Raw genomic sequence first — 19,349 nt, 5'->3', positions numbered from 1 at the left:
CTGCACTTAATTTTTTTTTTTACAGGCATTTTGTTTTTTATAGACAGATATCATGATGTATCATTATAGGATTGTCTAGCAATATATTTATTATCGCAGAATTGCTGTATTGTGATATTATCGATATCGTGAGCCATGTATCGTATCGTATCATGAGGTACCTTGTGATTCCCACTCCTATTCTCTACACATTACAATGTACATTACACTGAATATTCAGTCTGAGGAAAAATTATTACAAATGGTAATTAATTTTTATGCTAACAGAATTATTATTAGCTAAGCTACTGTACATGCTAACATCACAATTTATTGGAGTTCACTGAGGATATGAGTTGCTACCCATGTAAACTGTTTCAAGGCAGGTTAAATTATGGATATGACCTATGTAGTGAGGTGCTAGAATAGGGCTAGTGTGAGTGGAAGGCATAAATTCTTTACGAAGATGACGTTGACTCACAATCTGTCTGCCAACCCAGTCATAAGAGTAATCAAAGGTATATCCTTTTCGTTCAAACAACTCCGTAAACAAGGTCCGCAAGTATTCGTAATCTGGCTTCTCAAAGAAATCCAACCGCCGGACGTAGCGTAGATAGGTGGCCATCTCCTCTGAAAACACAAAGGAGGAAAAAGTTACAATGACTGTAATCAATAAATAAGAGCAAAGGTCTTAAAGTCAACATATGACAGGCTTCAACAATCCATTTTATTTCTGCAATGTGATGTGCTGTTTTCCACATGGTTGCTGAAAAAGTTACTGCATTTGGGTAACGGCTTACGAAGTACGAAGCTGTGTGCAATGCCTGAACTTTTGTAACCAACTAGTCGACTAGTCTAACAAACCCCCAGTCAACAGTCAACTCCACAGAACATGTTTTCACTGCTCCAGAGTCCAGTGGCATGGTGCTTTACACAACTCCATCTGACACTTTACATTGTACTTGGTAATGTGAGGATGACCCCACAAGTGTTTGTAAATGCTGACTGCAAAGCCAGGTTTTCATTTCATAAAACCTGGCCAAACTCCAAGAAGAAAATGTTTATATGCAATCTATTTATAATAGATATTTATTAAGGCTGGGACAACGCATCGAGGTCATCGATGACGTCAACGCAAAAAATATGGTGACGCAAAATATGAGAGAGAGCCCCGGCTGAGCGCGCACACTCACAGTCTTCAAACAACATGAGCACTTCTTGTTCTCTCTCTCCCTTGTGCATATTAATCAAAATCATTAAACACGATAGAAAAAGGGCGAAACACCAAAGTTTCACGCGCGCTCGCGCACTCACAGTCTTCAAACTACACGAGTGCTGCCTTGCTCTCTCTCTCTCTCTCCCCCTCATGCATATTAACTAAAATCATTAGACACGATAGAAAAAGGGCGGAACGCCAAAGTTTCACGTGGAGCATTAGGAGATTTTTCTTTTCTCCATGACAGGCTGCTGGCTCCCACGGTTAAATTATTTTATTTTTTGGAAAAGCACTCTCTGTATTAGCTTAAAGCCCTCAAGTTTACATTGGTTACTGTATTCTTTCAATTGCTCTAAACAAGTATTTTGGGTGACCTTTTTTATTGAATGCTAGACATCAAGTTGTTGTTATTTTCATCTGAAAGAATAACTTTTTTTCAGTAAGCTAGGCCCTATGTGTTCAGTAAGCTTGTTTCAGTAAGCTATGTGTTTTCAAGGCTTCAAGGTTTTATTGAATGCTATCTCTATACAAGTGCAAAGTAATGCATTCTTAGTCAGTCTTTTATTTTGTAATTTTAAGAGCAATAAACATATGGAACAATGTTAAGGAATTCATGTTTTTTTCATTCAGATATGTAAATCAACATGTATAAATTGTTAGTAGTGATTTAATGGGGAGATAATCGAAATCAAATCGGTCTGGAAAAAATAATAATCGTTAGATTAATCGATACACCGAAAAAAAAAATAATCGCTAGATTAATCGTTTAAAAAATAATAGTTTATCCCAGCCCTAATATTTATGAATCAAATAGTCAAATCCTATACTGCAGGGGTAGGCAACTCCAGTCCTGGAGGGCCACTATCCTGCAGAGTTTAGCACCAACCCTAATTAAACACACCTGAACAAGGCAATCAGTGTTTTCGGGATTACTAGATAGATACAGGCAGGTGAGTTTTTATGAGGGCTGAAGCTAAACTCTGCAGGATAGTGGCCCTCCAGGTCCGGAGTTGCCTATCCCTGCTATACTGAATGCCACTGAAAAATAAGCCATTATATATATATATATATATATATATATATATATATATATATATATATATATATATATATATATATATATATATATATATATATACACACACACACACACACACAGACACAATGTGCGTGCCTAACATTATGATTAATGTAGGCTACGTTCAATTTAAAGTGAAAGTACATGACGTGGCAATGTATGGTAACCCATACTCAGAATTTGTGAACAACACAGACTGTGGCATTTAAATGGATGGTCAATTGGTACTAAGGGGCTCACAGTGGTCATTACACAACCAGCAGCAGCCTGAACGATTGTTACAAGGCCGGATGGATGCATGCTTTCATGTTGTTTCTGCCTAATTTTGACTATACCATCTGAATGTCACAGCAGAAATCAAGAATCATCAGACAAGACAAGCTTTTTTCAATCCTCTATTGTCCAATTTTGGTGAGGCCAAAATTGCAGCCTCAGTTTCAGTTCTTAGCTGACAGCAGTGAGAGAAGTTGAACAGCTATACCAAAAAAGTGGCCAGTGTGCGAGTTTATTTATTAAATTCAACTGATTTAATAGTCATTGACCAATAAGTAAAACATAAGCCTTTTATAAAGTAAATATACATATGACAGGAGCAAAATTACAAGAAAAGCGTGTAGTGTAGTGTTAAGTATAGGATCTGTTTTTGTCCAGTAAGCATTCATGTTTCCCTTTTAAACTGGTATAAAATTTCATAACTGTATTGTCCCTTATCTCAAGCATATACTAAAACTTGCTTAACCTACAAGTGGACATTTCTCTGAACCTGCCGTGAGTTATGAGAAAATTACTGCATTCAAGCTTTAAGGCAATATAAAATACAGATTTGAACTCCAGATATATATAAACAACATATTTTTTTAAAGTATCATTAACATGACAGTATTCTGAAGCAGAAGCCATATCATTTAGTCGAGTAGTCTTGCACATCCCTATTATAAAGAAACTTGATATTTCCTTTGGCGTACTGTGCACTTCTGAATTGCACACAAGACCAGGAATGTGCATGAAAAGTGTAAATGCGGTCAAATCTGATTTTATGTTGACTTTAAGATTAGCTGATTACAAGTGAAGTACTTGATGGGGGTCTCACCAGGAAAATTCTCACAGAGAACCTCAATGGGAGTGTTACGCTTTGTGTCCCCAATCTTCTGGTAACGTTCTTTCAGCGTGTCAGCCTGCAAAGCACAAAACAACAACGTCTCATTTTCAAGAAGTAAATTGGCAATATTTTTATTGGCTCGAACGTGCTACTTCAACATACTTTTAGTCCCTGCCAAGGGAGACTACCCCGGAGGAAATACATGAACATGTGACCCAAAGCCTCAAGGTCATCCCTCCGACTTTGCTCTAAAAAAAGTAAATAAAATAGTTACATGTACACAATAACAAATCTGGTTCAGATTTGATTTGCTTAACTATTAATATATTGATCGTTGATAATATTAATAAAATTCATTATGCCATGAGTTGACCAAATAATTGACCGAAACAATAAAAAAGATTCCATTCATCTACAGAACCATTTTTGTCGATCCTGTTAGAATCCATGCAACAAAGATTTGGAACAACTATGCTTGCTTGATGAACTAATGAGGTTTGATCTTGTGTATCAAGCACATGCATTTGAGCTTCTGCGTTTACCCATAATTCTTGCATTCTACAGTAGGTATTTCTTTAAAAGAACTGGTTCATGATTCCCAACCCTATTAAACAGCCAATCAAGAAGCCACATAAAGCGTGAGGATAGTGACATTCTAAATTTAACGTTAAGTCCATTTTAAGATCAGACTAGGGAGGTATCTAACACTTACCTTTCCCTAAGTGTGTATTAATAGACATGTATCGAGCTGTGCCGGTAAGGCTCTTGTGCTCCCGGTAAGGAATGTGTTTTTTGGTTTCTGGGTCAATGTATTCTTTCGCAAGGCCAAAGTCTATGATGTGAATGATGTGCTCCTTCTTGTTTCCTTGTCGACCAATGAGGAAGTTCTCTGGCTTCACATCCCTATAGATGAGGTTTTTAGAATGCACATACTCCATGCGGGAAATCTAGGGAAATTGAACACAAGACTCACATTACACACTTAGATTGCAAACCATCATCAAACGATATGCAAGCACTTCTCACCCAGGTGCCACGCTGCTCTTAACCTACAGCAGCTTCTCAGAGGGCCTGTGCACTCACCAGCTGAATGGCGATCATCAGGACGGTCTTGAGGGAGAACGTTCGGTCACACAGGTCAAAGAGATCCTCAAGACTGGGGCCGAGCAACTCCAGAACCATGGCATTGTATTTCCCACAGGGTCCAAAATAGAAGACCTGAGGCAGACCCTCTACTTTTAAAAGAAAAACACAAGAAAATGACAGAAACATTAACTACACTTGTCATAACATTCTCTCTTTAATGGTTAAGTGTGTACTTTTAATGAAATTATGACTATAAAAAGATGGCTTGGATTAAAGCAACTTATTCCTCCAACCACTAGATGGCAAGACTGTGAGAACTATGCAATTGGGTGAATATGTACAGTATTGTTCAAAATAATAGCAGTACAATGTGACTAACCAGAATAATCAAGGTTTTTAGTATATTTTTTATTGCTACGTGGCAAACAAGTTACCAGTAGGTTCAGTAGATTCTCAGAAAACAAACAAGACCCAGCATTCATGATATGCACGCTCTTAAGGCTGTGCAATTGGGCAATTAGTTGAAAGGGGTGTGTTCAAAAAAATAGCAGTGTCTACCTTTGACTGTACAAACTCAAAACTATTTTGTACAAACATTTTTTTTTTTCTGGGATTTAGCAATCCTGTGAATCACTAAACTAATATTTAGTTGTATGACCACAGTTTTTTCAAACTGCTTGACATCTGTGTGGCATGGAGTCAACCAACTTGTGGCACCTCTCAGCTGTTATTCCACTCCATGATTCTTTAACAACATTCCACAATTCATTCACATTTCTTGGTTTTGCTTCAGAAACAGCATTTTTGATATCACCCCACAAGTTCTCAATTGGATTAAGGTCTGGAGATTGGGCTGGCCACTCCATAACATTAATTTTTTTGGTTTGGAACCAAGACTTTGCCCGTTTACTAGTGTGTTTTGGGTCATTGTCTTGTTGAAACAACCATTTCAAGGGCATGTCCTCTTCAGCATAGGGCAACACGACCTCTTCAAGTATTTTAACATATGCAAACTGATCCATGATCCCTGGTATGCGATAAATAAGCCCAACACCATAGTAGGAGAAACATGCCCATATCATGATGCTTGCACCTCGATGCTTCACTGTCTTCACTGTGTACTGTGGCTTGAATTCAGAGTTTGGGGGTCGTCTCACAAACTGCCTGTGGCCCTTGGACCCAAAAAGAACAATTTTACTCTCATCAGTCCACAAAATGTTCCTCCATTTCTCTTTAGGCCAGTTGATGTGTTCTTTGGCAAATTGTAACCTCTTCTGCACATGCCTTTTTTTTAACAGAGGGACTTTGCGGGGGATTCTTGAAAATAGATTAGCTTCACACAGACGTCTTCTAACTGTCACAGTACTTACAGGTAACTCCAGACTGTCTTTGATCATCCTGGAGGTGATCATTGGCTGAGCCTTTGCCATTCTGGTTATTCTTCTATCCATTTTGATGGTTGTCTTCCGTTTTCTTCCACGTCTCTCTGGTTTTGCTCTCCATTTTAAGGCATTGGAGATCATTTTAGCTGAACAGCCTATCATTTTTTGCACCTCTTTATAGGTTTTCCCCTCTCTAATCAACTTTTTAATCAAAGTACGCTGTTCTTCTGAACAATGTCTTGAACGACCCATTTTCCTCAGCTTTCAAATGCATGTTCAACAAGTGTTGGCTTCATCCTTAAATAGGGGCCACCTGATTCACACCTGTTTCTTCACAAAATTGATGACCTCAGTGATTGAATGCCACACTGCTATTTTTTTGAACACACCCCTTTCAACTAATTCAACTAATTGCCCAATTGCACAGCCTTAAGAGCGTGCATATCATGAATGCTGGGTCTCATTTGTTTTCTGAGAATCTACTGAACCTACTGGTAACTTGTTTGCCACGTAGCAATAAAAAAATATACGAAAAACCTTGATTATTCTGGTTAGTCACATTGTACTGCTATTATTTTGAACAATACTGTAAATGAAGCTGTAACTTTGAATGCTTGCAATCACGCATGAATTACTGCAAGAAACCAAAGATTTTGATGTTTTATTCTACAACATAAAAAAACCCCGTTTACTCTCAAAATGGGTGGTGGCTAAGAAGTGGCTACGGAGTTTAATTAATTTGTGAGTTATTCTGTAAAATTATGTAATCTAGGAACTTTATACAGCGTGTGCCATTGTAAAGACTCTAAGTCTATCCCTCAAAGTTGATAAAGTCAATATGTCGTCTAACCTAAGCACTGTGACATTAATGCCCCTTTCACAGTGCCATTACACAGGTAAAGTGTTCTGGCTATTGTTCCCGGGTTGCTAAATTTTGCACTTTCACACTGCCAGTGATTACCCGGGATATGTGCGTGCTTTCACACACAACCCGTAAAGATCCCGTAACGACACGTGACATCAGGGCATGACGTGTAATGCACGAGTCGAAAACGTTAGACACGTTATACTTTCACTGAAGCAAGCGAGCGATCTCGGTGTCTGCGCGGAAAGTGAGGAACTAACTAATCTCAGCTTCATTACAGTTTGCACGTATTTTTTCGTTGCGAACGTTGATCTTCCTTCAAAACAGCCGGTAAAACAGTCACGCGTTATCACTTCGACACGGCATTAGATCTGGCTTTTGTTCACACAGCGCTCGTCCCGGGTTGAACCCGGCAATGTTACTAGGTCCCCAACCCGGGTTCAATGCCGGAATCAATCCCGGGACGTGGTTGTTTTCACACAGAAGGCGACCTGGCAATGTTCCGGCAATATGCCGGGTCGGACGTGCAGTGTGAAAGGGGCTTAACTCATCTACTCACTAGTCCGCTTTCACAGCCCCATTGTGCTTCTACATCACGCTCTTGCATACTATTCTAACTCAAATTTTCAGGGAAAATGTTATTTAAAAAAAAGACTAATTGAACTCGTGTGAATATGCTGTAGTTCAATATTGCCTATGTTTAGCTTTTTACTTCTGCCTACTGTATTTAGGCTTTAGAATTCATGAGTTGGAATGGTTAGTGAATTTTATCATGAACAAAACTTCAATAAATCTTTTGCTGGTCATAGACCTTATTTTTTGCAGTGATCAAAAAGCTAATGGAAAAATCCTATTATGTTTTAAAGCATATACATGTGCCTATAAACTGTATGCATCTTCTAAGGGTGATGTGTTTTAGGCAAAGCCTACACTGCTCATTGTGTGGTGGTGTTGTAACACCCCTGAGAATAGAGCACACTGTTGGCCTGCCGATGACTCATCTTGTGTTCAGACTGCACATAACACACATTCAGTTGCTGGATTCTATCTCTGCTGATTAACACTTTCACAAGCTTTCTATCGGCACTCCACTGCTAGATGCTGCTGGAACACGTGAGTGGGAATTTAAAGAGTGGGAGGAAATTCATATAGTAATACATATAGACATGTAATCACTCAAAAAGTGGCATATTACATGAAAAGGGTAATACTGTGAGCTTCAGGTCACCAGTCATAAACAGTGATTTGAGAAAAGGTCATGACTAAAGCTCTATTGAATCCAAGTCCACAGATGTCAACAGAATTTGAACAGATGTCATTCACAAAAGCTAATTTCCCCTGCCCGTTTATTATATATTTCGGCTATTTTAAAAATGCTTTCGGCAACCAATAACAGTGATTTTAAGGCTGATTTTATACTTCATACTAGGAGATGTGCAATATACAATATATACTAAAATTTAAAGAAAAGCCATAGGATTTCAATTTAATGAAAGATATGGAACCAGCACTGTGCAAATTTGGTATCATTGTGCTGTTGCTCAAAAGAAATAACTCATCTAGAATTGAAATGATTTGTAATCATTTGTAATGACTTTACGTTTGTAATGATTTTTTTTTTCTAATATATAAAAAAAAAAAAAAAAACGGGAGATTTCAATCTAAATGTCAATAAATAAATTGATTTATAGACAAAAATATGATAAGTCCAGATTTTGCAATTTTAATTTTAAGGCAAAATGAAGTTTTTTTGGAAATTTTGAATTAATGCCAAGGTTTCAGGGATTGGTATCATTCCAAAACACCATAATCCATGTATTTTAATGGAACGGCGTAGTGCAGTCAATGCAGAGAAGAAAAAAATAAAATAAAAAAAATAAGAGATACCATGGAGGTCTAGGTCTGACTAAACCAGGTGCAATGTAGTTCTCCCAGTCATACCCACTTTGGAGTCCTCAGTACTCCAACAAAACGCCATCTGCCAGCAGCCCGTTTGAGAGCAGGGCCACCTACGCCCGCTCAAACACAGATGTCTGACTGGTGAGGAGAAACCATGTGACTCTACTGCCTCCAGTTCACATATACCAGCCTGCAGTGATGTAGCTCACTTCTGCCACACTGAATACTTAAATCGGAGAATCAAAGACAAAGACTGGGAGAGCCCATTGAGCTGGATTTATCATGCCCGAGCTGGTTGATCAGTAGCCGAGCCATTCCCAGCCAAACTGAAGGGATTCAAGTCCCGCTGCCAAAGCTGCCTGGAGGTGTATCAGAGTTCAACACAATACAGCTACACATTAACCGCAAACAAAAGAGAACTTTACTGGACTTTCTAGAGGAAGACACAAGAATGTGACCTTTATTTGGCTGAGTTCTGTTAGCGTAATGGGAAATTATGGCGTGTATAAGAAGTTGTTAAATATTTATGGTTTATAAGGAAGTATTTTCAAAAGGACGTCAGTGTAAGGGTCATCTTTATTAATAATAATGAGAGTGGAATATTAATAAGTCATCTCTTACTATTAAGTATCATGGCTTTTCAATTGTTTAAAGATGTACTATGATAACACCATACTTTGAAGCGCCACAGATCTTGCAAAAACCAATATGTACAAGTCTGATAAATCATTCATTACCATGGTATCTAATTAAATTTTTTTACATATTCACAGTCTAAATGTGCCATTGAAAAAAAGCTAATTAGATGAAACAGTTTTGGTCAATTTCAGCCCTCCAAAACACTTATGGCTGAAAATTATTTTGTCGGGTGCTCCGATTGATCGGCTGCCGATCACAATCAGCCGATAATCGCTTTAGGATGATTGATGGGGGGTCTCTATAAAGGAGGATCCCAAAAAAAAGCGATCTTAAACTGATGATGCACCTGCCGTCAGAGGATTGGCATGACATGCAGCGGCATGGTCTTAGTCTCTGTCCAGCACGGGTGAAATAATTATAATGCTGAAGGTGAAGTACAGTTCATATTTCTTCATTAAATAACTTATAAAGTAGCCAATTTGAAAACTTCATGCGAGACATAATTTCACAAACAGCTCGAGTGAATCAGTGCACATGCTCGCTCTCTTTCTCTCAAAATGCGCAAATGGCTTCAAATCAAATTGCGTCTGCACTATAAGCGAGCTGCACACTGAACAGTTAACACCGGAATTGCCACTTGCACAATCGAGCCGCTGCAAGTGCTGAATCAAAGAAACCAAGCATTATTTGTGGTAAATATGGACATGTATTGACACGAAAACATAGTAATTGCACCACAAATTCATATAATTAAAGTCTACTGCGTTTCACTGTCAACATAGGCTATGCGTTTTGGCTAGGTTTGAGCAACTTAATATATCAATCTAAGAATTAAACGCAAAAGTAAAAAAACATTGAATAATGGGTTTCTTATATTTATTGCGTTTAAACACCTCTATGAAAGACTGTAATAGCTACTGCACTGTGAAAAAAAGAATCAATGCTGAAAAAGCATTTTAAGAAACTAGCTGGGTTTTCGAATAAAAATGCCTTAATTCACAAACAAATAAAAAATATGATCGCTTGAGGTGGTTTTTCACTTATGCGAAGAAGGGCTAATGAGAATGGAAGATAGAAATTCATTTTGCAAATAAATTCCTCCAAGCGCATTAAAAAAAAAAAAAAGTAAAGTGACTGCGCTATGGGACGGTAAATCCTGACTAACCAGTGGACCGATCTCTTTTCACAGCATCAAAAATGAAATTCAGGCCCTGAGAAAATGATTGAAGTCTTACTAGAACTAATTCCACATGATAAAATGAAGGCTTTAAAAGATCGGTGATCATATTGGAGGATACTGCTTTCTGTGATTGGCCTCAAAAATCCTGTTTGGAGCACCCCTATTTTTCTGTTTTGGCTGAATAATTTCAGTTGCTTTTACTACATGAGAAGATTTTTTTGTTAATTAACCATTGTGACTAATTCTTTCTGGATTAAAAAAAAAAGTCAATTTTTTATTTTATTTTTATTCACTGCACCATAGTAATGTCACTATTAAAACTATGATCCCTATTCAAATTTAATTTTGACTAAGTAGACTGAGCTCACTCTTGATGCAAGAAAATCATTTAAGTTCACAAATCCCTTGGCATTACATGAGCCTCCATCTAGCCTGAAGAACATAGAGAGACGGAGAGGAGACAAATAGGATGGACGTGGATTACATAACAGCCATGGGTGGTGTTATGTCATTCACAAAGCTGTGCTTGAGGATGGAGAGACAGAGGAACTCTACCTCCCACCAGAACATCCTGCCCTCACCAGCACCACTCCTCCGCAACACACATTGTGGTCAGGACAACGTGATTAACAAATTGCCCACTTTGCTGTAAGTGCTCATGCACAAACATTTACAGCAAGCACCACTGGAAAAGCAGCAAAACAAGAGACTGGAGGACAAGGTGTGACCGGTGATCAGGTTGGAAGAAAGAGTGTTGTCAGACACGTTTGCAGACGGGGGCAGTACACGATTACGGCCAGGTGGTATTATCTGCTCATTTTATTTGCCTGTGTGCGTGGGATACGCCTGGCCACAGCTCAGACTTCCTGTAAGCTCTCTTCGGCCAACCCTGATAAACTGAGAGGACAGGGGGCCGTGTCAAAAACAAAGTGGCACCATCGATAAAAACACAAACCCTCCATTGCAAACTAAACCAGAATTACCAAGAAACTTTTGTCCGAAATGCACCTACAGTAAACCAACATTGTAAGACAGGAATCTTTGCTGTGATATTAGTTTATCCTATCTGTCAGCCCAGTCGCTGTAACATGACCCGAACTGCTGTGATGTTCATGAATGTGTACCCACATGAAAGATTTCCCTCGCCTTCTTTTGTCCCTGAGTGGATCAGACCAAATGGGACAATTTCTAGTGCAAACAGAATCATTACATCTGAATCAGTTAGTGTAATTTGTTAGCATCATACGCAGCAAACACAAAACATTCAAACAAACTGTACTGTAAGGGCTGTGCCAATCAAACTACAAACTACTTACACAATATTATGGCTGGTTAATACAGATAAAAACTTAACATGTTTCATACAGTGTATTAGAATATATTAAGCATCTTAATATTTATGCATTTGCACCAAGCAGGATAACGCAGTACAAATGTAGTTGAAAGGCATGTTTTCCCAAAATTAATTATTTAGATTTTTATGCACCAACGTAACAATAAAAAGTGAAAAAAGTACAATGTTTTTTATTTTTGTACAAGAATTGATTGACTAGACAATAATACAAATAGTTGATTTTTCCAGGTGCATACAACATTTCTGACAGGTTTTCATGAAAGGGTTGGTCAGTTTGTCTGCTTGACAATCACATTTTGCACTGTAGCAATAAAACTGAAGTGAGATACACCGATACATTTCTATTTTTAGTTAAAACAGTTGTTGCCAAAGTTTTCCTTTGGGGACATAATTTGAAGTTGGAAAAAGGTAATAAATTGCAATATATCGCAGAATATCGCAATATACAAAAAAAATATCGTATTGTGACAAGTTTATTGTATCGTGAGGCCTCTGGTGATTCCCACTCCTACAAAAAATGCAACGTTCATGTTTCTATTTGTACAAGTTCATTTTGCGATACGTTTCCTTCTATTTTCCCCTCGCTGATGAAAATGTGGGATTGTATAACGTTTGCTTCAGTGAGGCTTGTTAAGGGTGTCTATATAGTAGCACTGGTCTAACAGTGGAATCACAGCTTGATTTTGGCTTCTAGGTTTGAGGTCCAGGGCTATTGGCCCTGTTCAGCTTACTGGTAGCCCTGGCTCACAATGTCCCGATAGTATAAAAGTGGCTACGGTCACTACATCTCAGTTAAAATCTACATTAATGTGGCAAGTTTAAACTTTGCTCGGCAATCATAAAAAAAGTCAAACTGTGTTTACACTGGCCATAATTCAGTTACATTAAAATCAACTAAGCAGTCATTTATTATTAATTTCAATCTTTTTTTTCTTTTTTTTAATCACACTGCAGATAAAATCACTACCGACTGCCACTGGTCATACAGAATATACGGTCATAGCGCCCGGCCTAAGCCCTGACGTTCAACAAATCTTCATAAGAGCATTACAAATGGAGTTTGAATATTAATGCTTGTGTATGTGATCATAACATGTTAATCAGAACAGATGGGATGGACCATGACCTCTGTACCAGTGATGTCACTCCTCTCCTCGTTGATAAGAGCTGCATGCCCAAGCATGTGTGTGTGAAAGAGATAGAGAGAGAGACTTTGGAGTGGTGCAGCAGAAGATGAGTAATCATCACTAACACCCTCGTCACCGCCTGTGCTCCAAACTTGCATTAGAGGATATTCCATTTACCTTTACGGGAAAGAAATGTTTTTTTGAGAGCCTCAATAGACCACTGAATGTCTACATGTTATGTCTATTATTCAGTCTGACGTTCCATCACTGCTCCTGTAATATCACAGACCTCCTGAAAGGTCATTTCATTTGGCAGAAGCAGGACAGCTCAGAATCTTGTGTGATGCATCCTCTGAATGGATAAGGATCAGCTGGATGGGCCGTGACATCACTGCATGATATTGAGCTGAGTGATGCTGCTGAAAGCAGACTTCTCAGAGAATCGTGTCTGGGCATGTCTGTGTGCCGACCTTCAGGAGAACAGCCTTCATGCTCAGCCACAGACAGACGAGTGTTGCTTAGTCTGATTCATTTCCGTTGGTGGTTCTTTTAGTACGTTTCAATAAAATCTTTACAATGACTTTGTTACATGAGTATTCATGCAATTTTGTATGAGATTATGGAATTAAGAAATTGTACAAAAATGTAAGACCTGAACTTAAACAAATAGCAACCCCTAAACATAAATCTAAATCTAACAATGATTATAATATAGGGTGACCAGACATCTAAGTTTTCCATTATTTTTGGTGTCCTGTCCCCAACTGGAGTTGCCCCCGGAAATGTTATCTTTTTAGAGAAAAAATAAATTATTTCATTCAGAAATAGAAAACGCGGACACAATTTTTTTTTTTACAAATATTAGGCTAAAATAAACACTAGGCTATTTTGTATGATCATTTGTCATTCAAATACATCGCGAATACGGAAACTTTGATTTTGTGTTGAATGAGAGGTTTCAGGTTTCAGTTTCATTTTAGCCTAAATTAATTAGTTTTAGTTTGTCGTTAATATTGCTATAGCTTCTTATATTTTTAATTCTTGTTCTTTTCTAAATACTGTTAATTGAAATTATTTTGTTGTGGAGTGAGGGGAACTAAAATAAACTAGCAGAGCTTCTCAAATTTCCCGGAAGCTGAACAGTTTTCATTTGCTATATTAACCTAAAAAAAATACTTAGAATGAAATTTAGAGTCCAACTTTCAGACGCATATACAGCGTTACTTATTATACATTTAGCATTATTCTATATTCTTTATATTAAATAAAATTTTAGCGTCCAGACACATCGGGAACATGGAAACATTTGGATTCGTGCCGAAAGAGAAAGGTAGGCATCAACTTCACCTTAGATTAATTTGTTTTTGGATTGACATTTTTATAGCCTAAACTAATAACTTTTTTTATAATGTTTTTAAACATTTTGCTTTAAACTACAGGCATTTTAGCCTTTATTATATCGGAAGTAATAGGGCTAATAAAATGCGACGTGAGCTGCAACTTTTTTTCTTTTTTTTTTACTCTCAAAATGCAATCTTATGTTTTTTTTATTATTTGAACAATGCAGCAAACATTTTTAAATATCTTAAAAATACCTGGTCTTTAAAGTGTTGATAAAAAAAAAATGAAGTAGCTTACATTTGGCCAAAATCTAAAGATGATGCTGCTGTAGCCTATTGGCTGTGACTAAGCATTAGATCTCTATTTTTTCCTTTTCAGTAAAGAAAACAATAAATATACTTTATTATTATTATTATATTATAATAAAATTGTTTTTTAAAAATAACATTATTAACCGGTATTTCTTCCAACCAAACTGGTTTTGGAACGGTAATAATATCAGAGGAATGCAGAACAGAAACGTTAAAATATCAATTCTGCTCGGAGTGAACCGATTTAATTTTTTTTTTTTTTTCAAGCCCTGCTAAGTAATACTGTTTGTGTGCAGTTTATAACAAGACATGTAGGTTTCAGGATTGTTTTTCCCACAATAGTCCTATTAAACATTCCTGAAACTCTGCGTCACAACTCTGTCTCTGATATGAATGATATAAAAAATTATAAACTAATCAATTGCACTTGCACAATTACATTTGCAGAACGCACATACTTTGTAGTCAATATGAGCCTAAAATGCTAAATATTAACCCTGATTAGGGATAGAAAAGATCCATTTCCAGAAGCATTTTTTTTTTTAATAAAAATTTGAAAGGTAGTAAAATAATCTATTCCCATTTGATGTGAATGCAGCATAAGAGGTCGCTTTCGACGTCATTGGGTCTTATAGGCGCGTAAAATTGCTGGTATTTTCTGTCTAGCTTTCGCAAGGCATACTGCATTTTCGGAATTCTTTATTTTCTTTTTCTGCTTGTTTGTGAGTTTTGTTACATCTATATTTTTTAATTGTTTAAATATTTTAAAATTAATAGTGTACATATTTGGTTAAAATCGATTTCCTATTTTAATTTTCGAAACTTATTTTGGTTGGTCCGATCGATTGTGCAATTGATTTTCAAACTAAAAGTGACAGCCCTACTACACACAGTTGTGAAAATATTAAATACAGTGAAATAATGTAAAATATGCTACTTCAGTAATTTTACTTGATTACTGTACTTAAGTATTATTTTGGGGGTATTTATACTTTATTCATGTAAAATGTAAACTGATTACTTTTACTTGATTACATTTCTGAAGAAAAATTGTTATACTTTTTACTCCATTCAAGAGCACAGTCTGCGAGTAGAGCACAGGCCTGCGAGGGGCGATGGGGGTATGTGACAAGTGGGGCGGGGCCGAGGGACGTGGGAACAGGAGCGAGGCCGGTGGAGTGATTTGAAATGAGCGACACCTGCTCGACCCAACAGTCTCGAGTCCCACGGAGGAGATGGGAGGATATAAAACCAGAGCGCTGGAGTTCCCGCCTCCTCCTCCTTCCCGATGATTATGGAGATTTTATTGTTACAATAAATAAATAAAGACTCCAGGGTAACGTGAGGTAAACAGAAAAGAAAACAGGCTTTTCAAAACGACTTTGAACGGCATCTAAATAATTTGGTGCAATGTCTTCCTGGATGACAACATAAGGTCACAAACAGACATACCTGAGCTTAAGCTCAAAGTAAGATTGGTATCTCTTCTAGGGAAGAGATCAAGCCACCTGACAAAGTCTGTTATGTAAATAGGTTCCTTTATTGCATATACAAGGCTGTGTTCGTGCATTATGGGTTCTACTGGATTCCTAACAACAGAAAAACCACCACAGCCAAGAACAAATAGAGACTGAATTAAATAATGCACTAATATTGTCTCGTCACACGTCATCATAAACCAAGCATTATATCCAAATATGCTGTGCAGAAAGAGGAAGGTGAGAATCACAAAGATGAGGCCACGACTCTCCAGCCCTCAGCAACCCCACCCCCCCCCCATCCATAAAGCATGAGCTGGGCTCAGCGGGTGGTCACAGCAGACCCTGCAGACACCGAGGTACAGCACCTCCTCCACTGAGGCAATGCCTGTGAGATGCTCTTTGTACTATGGCTAGAGGGGGGATTCGGTTTATCAGGAAAAAATGACACTTTCTCAAATCATCAGCAAAAATGCACAAAAATTCATAATTTTTAAACTGGTTTTCAATCATTGATTTGTACTGAATCATAACAGGATCATGAGATTGCAGATTAATGCCAACTGTCCACATTAAATTCAAGTTTTGCACACCTTGAGCAATAATTGCATGACTTTCCAAACATTTGTGGATAACTGTATTACTGAATAAGGACTGTTTATCATTTTAGAGAGAGTAAAAAGGATTTGTTGTTGCTCTGTTGGCACCAAGCTATCAGATCAGTTTTATATTTATGTTTGTCTGAAATTAAGATTGATAATTTTCAGCAAGCATTTAATACATTTATTGCATAAACATTTAAAATTACATTCTGCAAATACAAATGATGTTAAAACAAGAAAAGACTGTACAAAATGTAATTTCAGGGGGTTAAATAATTTTGTACATGTATATCTAGAGGCAAATGGAATTTCATTTAGTTTTCATCCACTTTACATGCTCAAATATGTATTAATAAACTATCTGTAAATGTTGGTTGATATGTTCTCATATATTTTTGTTCATCTCAGCAAAATTTCTTGCAGGTCAAAAGGGTTGAATACATTTTATATTTAACTACAGTAATACAGTAAATTAATCATAATCAAATGCACTTTAAGGGTTCCCACTATTTTTAAGTGATCATATTCCAGGAATTAGAGGACTTTTCCCAAGATATTTTTAATTTAATTACGGCGAAAATAAAAGACAAGGATCACGTCTAGGGCCCTAAAGTAATATATGTGACAATGGACCACAAAACCAGTCTTAACCCATTTCAATCCCACCGGTCACAATAGTTACCGTAAAAAAGGTTTTCATTTATAAAGCTCTAAAAACCTTACTCACTGATATTTTAGTGTACTTCCTGCAAACAATAAAGGGTCTCAATTAAATATGTGCACTTTTACATGATTAGTGCAAATTGTCACATGACCAGAGCAGCTTATTTCCTGTTTACACCAAGGATAGTAAAGTGTCTTAACATAAATATATGACAAAGATCTTTAGGGAGTCTAGCATTAATATACGCATATATTTAGTTTTGTTGAGTGTGGTCATAGAATGAGTAAACATGTTGATGGTCACAATAGTGACCGGTGGGATAACAGTGAACATATGCAGCTTAAATTACCCGGAATGATTGTACCAGGAACTTTTTCCCCCAGGAACTATTTCCCCCCCAGACCTGTTGCTTTCTGCGCTTCCACCACAGTCTTAAGTACCGGGAAGATTAGGCAAATAGTCTGGTGATGCAAGTCTCGCTTTCTTAATACAAAGAACGCTGATTTTGGACTAGCATCCTTAGTTAATCCAGTAATTCTAAAAACAGCAGCGTACTTGATAACATCAGTGAGCTTGCCTTGGCTACTGCAATTTTCCTCACTGTAAATTTACAATAAAACGAAATAGGATATCAAATACCACTGACACCTTTCGTTTTTCATTTAAACATAATAATAGCCTCTTTTTATTTTCATTTTAACATATAGATAAATTGAATAAAGACCAAAGATTAACTGTTAGATTTACCCAAAACAAATTATATGTTATGTTTAACCACTAAAGAGACATCAGAGCCAGCGGCACATACACGTTTAACACACAAGCCCCCGGAAGTTCCGGAACTTTGAAAAAGTACTACCTCACCAGCAGGGACTTTCTGAGGGGCATTTTTTTTTACTCTGAACTTTATTTAGTTCCTGTGGTGGAAACACACCGAGTACCAGACCAAAGTCCCTAGTTCCTGGGTAAAGTTCCTGCGGTGGAGACGCAGCTTTAGGTATACAGTACAACATAAATCCAATTGCAGTTGCTAGTGAAAATGACAACAAAATGTTCCAATGACAAAATATTGCACTAAATAAAAAAAACTCTAAATGTAAAAAAATAAAAAAAAAAATAAATAAATAAATAATATATATATATATATATATATATATATATATATATATATATATATATATATATATATATATATATAAAAATTTTATGTAATATTTTTTAAAAAAGTAGCAATTTTGAAATGCTGTGTTGGTGATTTATTTATTTGTTTATTTCAGTGTTTCTATTAATGTTGCATAAGTTTTTATGCATGAAAGTAACCAAAGAATGTGAACAAACAGTTTAAAATATCTGGGCTAAGACTGCATATAGAGATAGATCATTAAATAGTTGTATCTCGGTCAAATATGGTCATATCCTAACAAATCATACATCAATTGAAAGCTTACCGTATTTTCCGCACTATAAGGCGCACTTAAAGCCTTTAATTTCCTCAAAAAACGATAGTGCGCCTTATAATCCAGAGTGCCTTATATATGGATCAAAGCGCTCTGTTCAAAATGTTGACGTTCCCTTTAGCACAGCTTCATCAGTGGATGCATAACGCAAACCCAGTCAAACGTTTGACTGCAGTATCTTCTATTCTATGCGCCTTATAATCCGATGCGCCCTATATACGAAAACAGTTCTAAAATAGGCCATTCATTGAAGGTGCGCCTTATAATCCGGTGCGCTTTATAGTGCGGAAAATACGGTAGTTTCATCAAATTTACCCTTTTGACTGGTTTTAAAAAGAAGTCTTTAAAAAGTTTATTCACAAAGCCAACTTTATACGTCATCTGCCTGGAACTGCTTCCGTGTACAACAGTGAGCGTGATATCTTGAGGGTGAGTAATATATGGCCTAATTTTACGGCATGTATCTTTCAAATATTTTTCAATTAAGTTTTGCTTTAAAAGGGTGAAGTAAAAACTGAGTGGATTCTGACTAACTTGCACGGAAGCATTTGAAAGCACCTGCTTATCAGCAAGTACTGAACCGAATCTGTAC

General features: G+C 37.0%; 1 protein-coding gene across 9 annotated transcripts in view; it reads right to left on the bottom strand.

The window, feature by feature from the left end:
- LOC113051798 (casein kinase I) overlaps positions 1-19,349 on the bottom strand; it is a 45,396-nt gene that overhangs the window by 16,034 nt on the left and 10,013 nt on the right. For 5 of the 9 annotated variants that reach the window (XM_026215885.1, XM_026215890.1, XM_026215888.1 and 2 more), the window contains exons 5-9: positions 4,456-4,607; positions 4,085-4,319; positions 3,535-3,620; positions 3,364-3,448; positions 461-609 (exon numbers count right to left, since the gene is read on the bottom strand). In XM_026215885.1, coding sequence (XP_026071670.1) covers positions 461-609; positions 3,364-3,448; positions 3,535-3,620; positions 4,085-4,319; positions 4,456-4,607 — 707 coding nt within the window. The remainder of the gene's footprint in view (positions 1-460; positions 610-3,363; positions 3,449-3,534; positions 3,621-4,084; positions 4,320-4,455; positions 4,608-19,349) is intronic. The other 4 variants (XM_026215887.1, XM_026215889.1, XM_026215891.1 and 1 more) reach the window with 1 other exon arrangement.

This window comes from Carassius auratus, chromosome 32, assembly GCF_003368295.1.
Source record: "Carassius auratus strain Wakin chromosome 32, ASM336829v1, whole genome shotgun sequence".
Taxonomy (NCBI): Eukaryota; Metazoa; Chordata; class Actinopteri; order Cypriniformes; family Cyprinidae; genus Carassius; species Carassius auratus.
Note: the sequence above shows the minus strand (reverse complement) of the source record. Positions and strands in the feature narration are given on the sequence as shown.